This window comes from Phyllobates terribilis, unplaced genomic scaffold (genome assembly GCF_046119375.1).
Source record: "Phyllobates terribilis strain yellow unplaced genomic scaffold, ASM4611937v1 Scaffold_7__3_contigs__length_470593459, whole genome shotgun sequence".
Taxonomy (NCBI): Eukaryota; Metazoa; Chordata; class Amphibia; order Anura; family Dendrobatidae; genus Phyllobates; species Phyllobates terribilis.
The window spans coordinates 238,359,480-238,368,290 of NW_027362767.1; the positions used below are offsets into that span (position 1 = coordinate 238,359,480).

General features: G+C 48.1%; 1 protein-coding gene across 1 annotated transcript; it reads left to right on the plus strand.

Annotated features, from left to right (window-relative positions):
• The first annotated feature begins 205 nt into the window (after positions 1 to 205).
• Positions 206 to 2,557, plus strand: SLC10A3 (solute carrier family 10 member 3). Its single transcript, XM_073639916.1, has one exon. It carries the CDS (start codon positions 756 to 758, stop codon positions 2,136 to 2,138), a length of 1,383 nt encoding a protein of 460 aa, XP_073496017.1. The 5' UTR covers positions 206 to 755; the 3' UTR covers positions 2,139 to 2,557.
• Positions 2,558 to 8,811: the final 6,254 nt, after the last annotated feature.

Below are 8,811 nucleotides of genomic sequence, written 5' to 3' on the forward strand. Positions count from 1 at the left end.
CATGCAGCCCCCATATAGGAACATCATCCATGTTTCTTTTCTCCCCTAAAACATCCACAGACCACTCACACTTTGTCCCATATTTAAAAAGAAAGACCCCTCATCATCCCCATCCCAGCTCCAGGGTGCAGCCCCTCAGCCCTATCAGGATCCTCAGCGCAAAACTACTCCCTGGTATCAGCTCTGCACTGGAGACGAGACCCCGCCCCTTCCGGTGACGTCACCCAATACAGGAGCGGCTCACGTCTAAACGGTCACGTGGTAACCAGGAACCACAGACGCTGCTCCGGCTGTGGTCGGGTGCGCAGTCAGTGCCACTCAGGGCGGAGATCGTGCCGGTCTATGGAGCCTCCGGGAGACGGGGAGGCGGCGAGGAGGGCGACCGGGAGCCCCGCAGCGCTGAGACTGGTGGAGAGACGCTGCTGAGAACACCAAGAGGAGCATTCACTGCCAGCAAGCAGAGGGGACAGAGATAAAGCGCCTGCTATACGGGTGTGCACAGATCAGGCGACCACTGCAGCCGAGCGAGGCGACCCCTGCAGCCGAGCAGGCACTCAGGCTGTCCTGGCATCAGTGAGGGTGAGGTTGGCACCAGGAGATAGATCCTATTCCAGGACGGCTTTGCGGGGACTGACCCCATACAGATCGCCTTGTGGGCTCCGTGTCGCCATGATGCCGTTATTGGGGGCACATACATACAGGAGCAGGTGCTGACCCGGGCACGTACATGGCGTGTGCCAGTGAGGACTGAGACCATGCCGTATTCCCTGCTCCTGCTGTCGCTTTACGTCCTGTCCATCGCGTCATCGCAGCCGCTGAACGGTCCACCACCAGAGAATCCCCCTCTTGGTCGGCTCCTCGCCTCAGTCACACCCTCCTCCTCCTCGCCCAGGTCGCCCGCTCCGCACTCCTTATCTTCTGCGGCTTATCTACAGATTGGTGACGGGTGCTGCCTTCAATTTGACTTTCCAGAACACAGCCAGGGCGTGATCGTGATCAGCGTGGGCACCGCCGCCCTCAGCGCCCAGCTTGGCGTCCGCTCCCTGGACACTGGTGTCTTACAGATCCTTAATGTGAGCCGTGCCCCCGAGGGATTGCCAGATAAGTTCCTGGCACACATCTGGTCGGGGATGCCCGGGACGGCTCCGCTCCAGCTAAAGCTGACACTTCTGGAATCCGTACTGGAAGAGCGAGACGACTTCTCCATCCACGTGGTGGCCGATGCCGATGCTCCAGATAATGGAGGATTTGTCGCCAGTCATTTCTCGGAAAGCCCACTCCTGTACGCGCTTCTGCCCCTCCTCTTCATCAATAAATGTGCCTTTGGATGTAAAGTGGACCTGGAGATACTGAAAAGCCTAATCAGGCGCCCCTACCCGGTCCTGCTCGGCATTGTGGGACAATTTGTTCTGATGCCACTTTATGCCTACCTCCTCTCCTTGGTTTTGGGACTTTCTCAGCCCTTGGCTCTAGGACTGGTGGTTACCTGCTCTTCGCCCGGCGGCGGCGGTGGATACCTATACAGCCTCTTGCTGGGTGGAGACGTTACGTTGGCGATATCAATGACGTTGGTGTCCACGGTGGCAGCGGTGGGCTTGATGCCAGCCTCGTCCTCCCTGTACGGACTCTTCTTGGGGGTCCACCATACATTGCACATTCCTTTTCTAAAGATCTTTGCCACATTGCTGTTCATTGCTGTGCCAATTTCCACCGGCATGGTGATAAAGTGGCGCTTCCCGCAAGTGTCCAAGCTTCTGCTCCTAGTGATAAAGCCTTTCAGTGTTGTGCTGATGGTGGGGGGTCTGTTCATGGCCTATCAGATGGGCTCATCCCTCCTGAGCCAGGTGCCCCCCATACTGATCGTAGCAGGGGTCAGCGTGCCGCTGGTAGGTCTTACCACTGGGTATGTGCTGGCGTACTTGTTAAAGCTACCCATTGCCCAGCGCCGGACGGTCAGCATTGAAGTCGGGGTGCAAAACAGTCTCCTCGCTCTGGCCGTTCTTCAGCTCTCTTTCCAACGGGCTGAAGCCGATCTCTCGTCTCAGGCACCTTTTTTGGTGGCCCTAAGCGGCACCTCGGAAATGTTACTCCTGGTCCTGTTACACTTTGCCTACAGAAAGTTTAAAGACAACACCTGAGGTGCCAAGAAGTCCTGTCACTGGGGTCTCTGAAAAGTTTACACGCTGCAAAGTTTATTTATACACCCACGTTCTGGATTCCCTAACACATTACCACCGCTCTGACGCGCGCCGCAAATCTTCAGTTTAAGACATTCCATTTAGCTAATAATCTTCATGATATTCCGTGACCTCAGGCTGACAGGTTTATACTCTCCAAAAAAAAGAACAAAAAAAAAACTGTGCCTACGGATAGATAATCTTGCATTGGTTAACCCTTTACTATGTCGCTACTCCTCAAAAGCCAAAGCTCTGTGTTCAGTGCGCTTCAGGGGGGAGATGGCTATTTTTTTATACAATGTTTTGTAATGTATTTAGGGTATGACCGTTCTTTCTTTTCCTGGTACTGAAAATAATTAAAACAGAAGTTGAAACCATAATTTGTCGTGTGCGAGTTCACCCTTGACATGAGAAACTTTTAAAGGGTTTACCCTGTCAGTCGGATAGGGGATAAGTTGCTGATCGCTGGGTGTCCAACAGGGATTGGGTCTCTGCTGTCCTGTCCATGGGACTTATGTAGAAATTCTTCAGCAGTCCCACGCACAATGAGTGAGCGGCGCTCGAGTATGCACACCTCTGCTTAACTCCAATCTAGGCTGCAGAGCCCCAATTTTGGGGGTCCAGAGTCCCGATCTTGGGATTGTTGTAAGTTATCCCCTATCCTATTGATAACATGATTTTGGCAATAACTTTAAGAATTTATGTGCTTTTCTTAAAGAAACACTCCAGGCAAAACACACATTTTGAGGAGGCGGAGTCTGACAACAATTACAGAATATTTGTCATGCTCCGCCCCCTTATAACTTGCACTAGATCTAACGCTATATCCATTTTGACCGGAGTTCTCTTTTATTTAAAGGTTAACTCAAATTAGTCTGAAGATTCAGTGCCTTTAACTAAAGACTGAGGCCAAAAGTGTCTATTTTGATGATAAATGGGTCTCTGCTGTCGGCCCCCTTGATCTAAAAGTTATTGCCTTTCCCATTTTGTAACCAGAATACCCCTTTAATTCGTCCTTCTAGGTAGGGCTGATCTTTTGCTCCCAGTATGGTGCCTGAGGAGGCGACGCATCACATGGGGACTGTCTTGTATTTCAGGAATCCCCGTGTTGTTCATCGCCTCGTGCCTCCGTGCGCTGGATATAACAGTGCATACATTTTGTCTGGAGTGTTCCTCTAATGGGCTCTAAGTCCCCCCCCCCCCCCCCCCCCAAAAAAAAGTGTTGATTTTGGAGGTCCTTGTTCCCAGATCTAAGCCGTTCCTCCCTAGCCCACAGTACAACCCTTTTGTAACCTGACAGTCACGATGCAGCGATAGCTAATACAGCTGGTGGATCAGTAATCGTTTGGATCTGTCTTCAAGGAGCTATCATTGGTACTGTGCGTGATCAATCGTCAGAGTGCACACTGCCTTTCTTAGGCTATGTGCCCACGATGCAGAAATGCTCTGGATTTTTTCCTGAGCGTTTCTGCATCTCCCTGGCAGAAAAAAACGCATGCGGATTGTACATGTGTTTTTCCTGCCAGGGACATGCGGATGTGAAGCGTTCTTCACATGCATTTCTGCATGCGGGTTGTCAAGCGCTTTCCAAGCGATTTTAGCATCACTTGGAAAGTGCTTGACAACTTGGTCACACTATATAAATCCATGCAGCCAGCATGGATTTATATAGTGTGACCCGAGAGAATGTCAAAAAATAAAAATATACTTACCCTCCGATGGCCCGTGCTGTCTTGCTCCGCTCGGTCCCGGCTGCCAGCAGCGGTAGAGTGAAGGACCTGCCGACGTCAGCGTTGCGTGACCCGTCACATGACTCTGACGTCAGCGCAGGTCCTTCATTCCATCGCAAAGTGCCGGGAGCATAGCGTGGGCCGCCAGAAGGTAAATATATATTTTTTATTTTATTCTTTTTTTACAGCTTTTTTAATGGTACCTGGGTGTGGATGAGACTCTCCTCTCCTCCACACCCGGGTACCATCCACACATTAGAACGCGCCAATTACGCAAGTACAGATGCAGTCTTGCGGAGTTGGCGCGTTCTAATGCAAGTCAATGGCGGCGAAAACGCACTTCCGCAAAATAATTGGTAGTGCTGCGTTTTTTTCCGCAATGATAACCCGCAGCGGAAATTTCCGCAGCATGTGCACAGCACATGCTGATTATCATTGGGGGACATGGCAGGCCTTCAACCATGCGTTTTTTAAGCATTTCTGCGTTTTTGCCGCTGCGGAAACGCTTAAAAAACGCATCGTGGGCACACAGCCTTACACGGGATAATGGCAAATTATGTTTTTGAGGTCCGGTGCCGCCAGATTGTGCAACAAGAGGTAAGAGGTTATTGTCCGCCTCCCATTACCACTGTCTGCTCGTTCATACAGACTGAGCATGAATCGCTCAGTTACGGAAATCGCCATTATTTCATGAATCTTTGATTAGAGCCGCGCTGTCGGGAGCCGTCCGGCCGCATTATCCGGCTCCTAATGTTATCACGGTCATAAACACTCATTGATCTGATCCGCTCCTCATCCTCGTCCCTTAGCTCTTAGCTGGATATCAATTTACTATCATCCTAACGGTATGCTATGTAAGTATTGTATGGTTTGGGCCGGGGGAGCGGTGATTAGAAGACGTGGGCACAAGCAGTCAGTGGGTACAAGGGATTTGGTACAGAGTCCAGTCATGCACACATGTAATGTGCCTTCAGCCATTTTTAAATTACCTTTTTTGCGTCCACAGAAACAGATATGGTCGTCTGAATGTGCCATGTTTAAGAGCAACATGTTTTTGCAGCTATGTACAAGTGCCGAATGGATGTATGGCTATCTGCTGCTCTTAACAGTCGGGATCGGAGGCGCCTCCGACCCTTTCTAACGGCTAGGATCGGAGGCGCCTCCGACCCTTTCTAACGGCTAGGATCGGAGGCGCCTCCGACCCTTTCTAACGGCTAGGATCGGAGGCGCCTCCGACACTTTCTAACGGCTAGGATCGGAGGCGCCTCCGACCCTTTCTAACGGCTAGGATCGGAGGCACCTTGGATCCCAGCTGTTTGATCACAATGGTCAAGAGGCATAGTGACACTTGAGAAATTAACAGGGTATTTGGTGTGAAATATGAATGGTTAAAATTACAAGAGAAAAATATATATATTTTTTTATAGCGGTGGTAAAAATATATTACAAAGTTGTTTATAAGAACCCGTAAAATACTGGTCCAGCATCTAATCCAGTCCTGGGTGGCAGCCATTCTCCATTTTTGCACCCTGGTCGCCTCTGGCACTTACTAGGTCCCGTGATATCATGACGTAGTAGAACCTAGTAAGCATCTAGGGCCGCCGAGCACAGAAATAAAGACTGGCGGCCACCCAGGACCGGACCAGTGCAGCACAAATCAAATTTCTAATTTCTAGTGACTGATTACCTTTTTTTTTTCTCCATGTCACGTTAAGAGCTAATGAAACTTTTTCCAGAAATAGCACCACTCTTTTCCATAGGCCATGTCTGGTATTGCATCTCTGCTTCACCAGATTGTCTAAAGACAAGTCAACGTGATGTTATAAACAGTGCATGGCTTACACGCGCCCTTTGAACATTGGCGATGCATGTACAGGACGTCATTATATAGTTTTACAGCCACCTACAACCTTCACCAGGTATTTACTGGTGGGAGGAACGGAACGCAGCGAGATCCCGGCTTGGCTGCCGTGTCATTCACCTTTTGAGGCTCGTCACGGGATGATGGGATTTGGGCAGCTTTGCTGAATAGCTCCGTCATGCGCCGGCCCTTCAGCCTATCTGGATAATAATAGATTCAGCCATAAGCCTGTCCCTAACTGTCATGGCTGTGTAACAAGGTAACCCTGTCCTCACAGCCGCCTTCCGTGATCCAAAAACCCTACAGTCCAGAATTCCAAAAAATGGCACCTTGTACATGTAGGTTTTTTTTTTTTTTTAGAATGGAAATGCAATTTAAAAAAAAACTAAAAGTTGTCCATTTTTAACATTTTGGGCTACAGGCTTTTTAAAATTCTATGTGAACTATCTCTTCCAATGCCCGACAGCAGATTACTGACTGCCAAAGATGATGTAGAACTGCCCTTAGTCATCAATGAAGGTCTGTGAGCAGCGCCCCCCCAATGGTTTCTGTAGAACAAAGGGGTGGCTGTCAGGTTTATGGGGAATCTGTCAACAGGGTTTTCCTGCAGCATATAGAAAAAGCAAAGACCCTGATTCCAGTGATGTGTGACTTACTCGGATTCTTGCTGCTGTTTTATCTGCTGCAGCTCTGCTAGTCTTCTGATGAGTAATTGCTATTTCCGCCCCCATCACCAATTGATAGCTTTCTTCCTATGCATGGTGCAGACAGAAAGCTGTCAATTACGTGTGAGGGTTATACAGAGCTCATCACTGAGAGGACTAGCAGAGTTGCAGCATATAAGTTATCAAAACTACAGCAAGCATCCCAGTAAGTGACACTGCTAGACTCAGGGTCTCCTGCTGCTATTTTATACTGCCCTTGGTGGCAGATTCTCTTAAATGGTCTCTCACCCAAGTGCAGCTGAAGGGATCCAAGGGGAAAAAGTGCTGTGGCCCCTACTGTCTAGTGATCATTAGGGTAGTGCCTCAGTCGATGGTAATTTCTGATTAAGAAGTTACTTATAAGGGTTTTCCCAAAATAGTGTTCCTGAAAACTGGGCTCTACAGAGCAGGCCTCTGCTCAATTCATTCTCCATGGGTCTGCTGGAAAAAGCTGAGTTCTGTTATTCCTGGCAGTCCCATTGTCAATGAATGTAGCAGAGACCACCTTAGTGGTTCCAGTGGTCGGACCCCTAGTAATCGGCCAGTTATCCCCTATTCCAAGGATACGGGATAACTTTCAATTTTGGGGAAAGCCCTTTGACTACTCAAGAACTACCCGTAGACTATAAGGCTACGTTCCCAAGATTATTTTTTGATGTTTCAGATTTCTGCACCCATTAAGTAAAGTAGGTTACTTGCATTTTTTTTGAAAATAACAGAGTAAAAAAATCACCAAAAACTCATTGTGGGAACATAGCCTAAACATCCGGGAGGTCTGTGTTCTACTCTGCAGTGACGTTTTAAAATGTCACTGCAGAGTAGAGCAAGTGCAAGACATCCTGCAGCTGAAGGAGCAGGGAGCTGGCTGTCAGACACAGCCGGACTCCTCATAGAGAAGGCAGAGATGGTTTATTACTGCTGTGCATATAGTAATAGGAAGTGCTAACTGTGTTTCCTTCTGACCACTGGGGTGTAAGGAGGGAGGAGGAGCTGCTTACAATGCAACAAGGACGTTGAAGAGATCTCTGGGGGAACATTTCAACCCTTTTTTTTAATCTAATTTCCCCTGTTACTGGTATACTAGCCCCAGTTACAGGGGAAATTAGATTTTAAAAAAAGCATTGAAATGTCCCCCCAAAGATCTTTTATGACCTTACAAGGGGGCACAATATGTGAAATAAATGAAAAATAAAAAGCAAGAAGAAATAGATAAAAAAATAAGCGGAGGCCAATGCACATCACTGTTACTTGGCCCACCCCTTAAAAAAAAAAAAAAAAAAGCTAAACGTGTCTGATATACAGTATAGACCAAAAGTTTAGACACACCTCATTTAAAGATTTTTCTGTATTTTCATGACTATGAAAATTGTACATTCACACTGAAGGCATCAAAACTATGAATTAACACATGTGGAATTATATACTTAACAAAAAAGTGTGAAACAACTGAAAATATGTCTTATATTCTAGGTTCTTCAAAGTAGCCACCTTTTGCTTTGATGACTGCTTTGCACACTCTTGGCATTCTCTTGATGAGCTTCAAGAGGTAGTCACCGGAAATGGTCTTCCAACAATCTTGAAGGAGTTCCCAGAGATGCTTAGCACTTGTTGGCCCTTTTGCCTTCACTCTGCGGTCCAGCTCACCCCAAACCATCTCGATTGGGTTCAGGTCTGGTGACTGTGGAGGCCAGGTCATCTGGCGTAGCACCCCATTACTCTCCTTCTTGGTCAAATAGCCCTTACAGAGCCTGGAGGTGTGTTTAGTGTCATTGTCCTGTTGAAAAATAAATGATGGTCCAACTAAACGCAAACCGGATGGAATAGCATGCCGTTGCAAGATGCTGTGGTAGCCATGCTGGTTCAGTATGCCTTCAATTTTGAATAAATCCCCAACAGTGTCACCAGCAAAGCACCCCCACACCATCACACCTCTTCCTCCATGCTTCACGGTGGGAACCAGGCATGTAGAGTCCATCCGTTCACCTTTTCTGCGTCGCACAAAGACACGGTGGTTGGAACCAAAGATCTCAAATTTGGACTCATCAGACCAAAGCACAGATTTCCACTGGTCTAATGTCCATTCCTTGTGTTCTTTAGCCCAAACAAGTCTCTTCTGCTTGTTGCCTGTCCTTAGCAGTGGTTTCCTAGCAGCTATTTTACCATGAAGGCCTGCTGCACAAAGTCTCCTCTTAACAGTTGTTGTAGAGATGTGTCTGCTGCTAGAACTCTATGTGGCAATGACCTGGTCTCTAATCTGAGCTGCTGTTAACCTGCGATTTCTGAGGCTGGTGACTCGGATAAACTTATCCTCAGAAGCAGAGGTGACTCTTGGTCTTCCT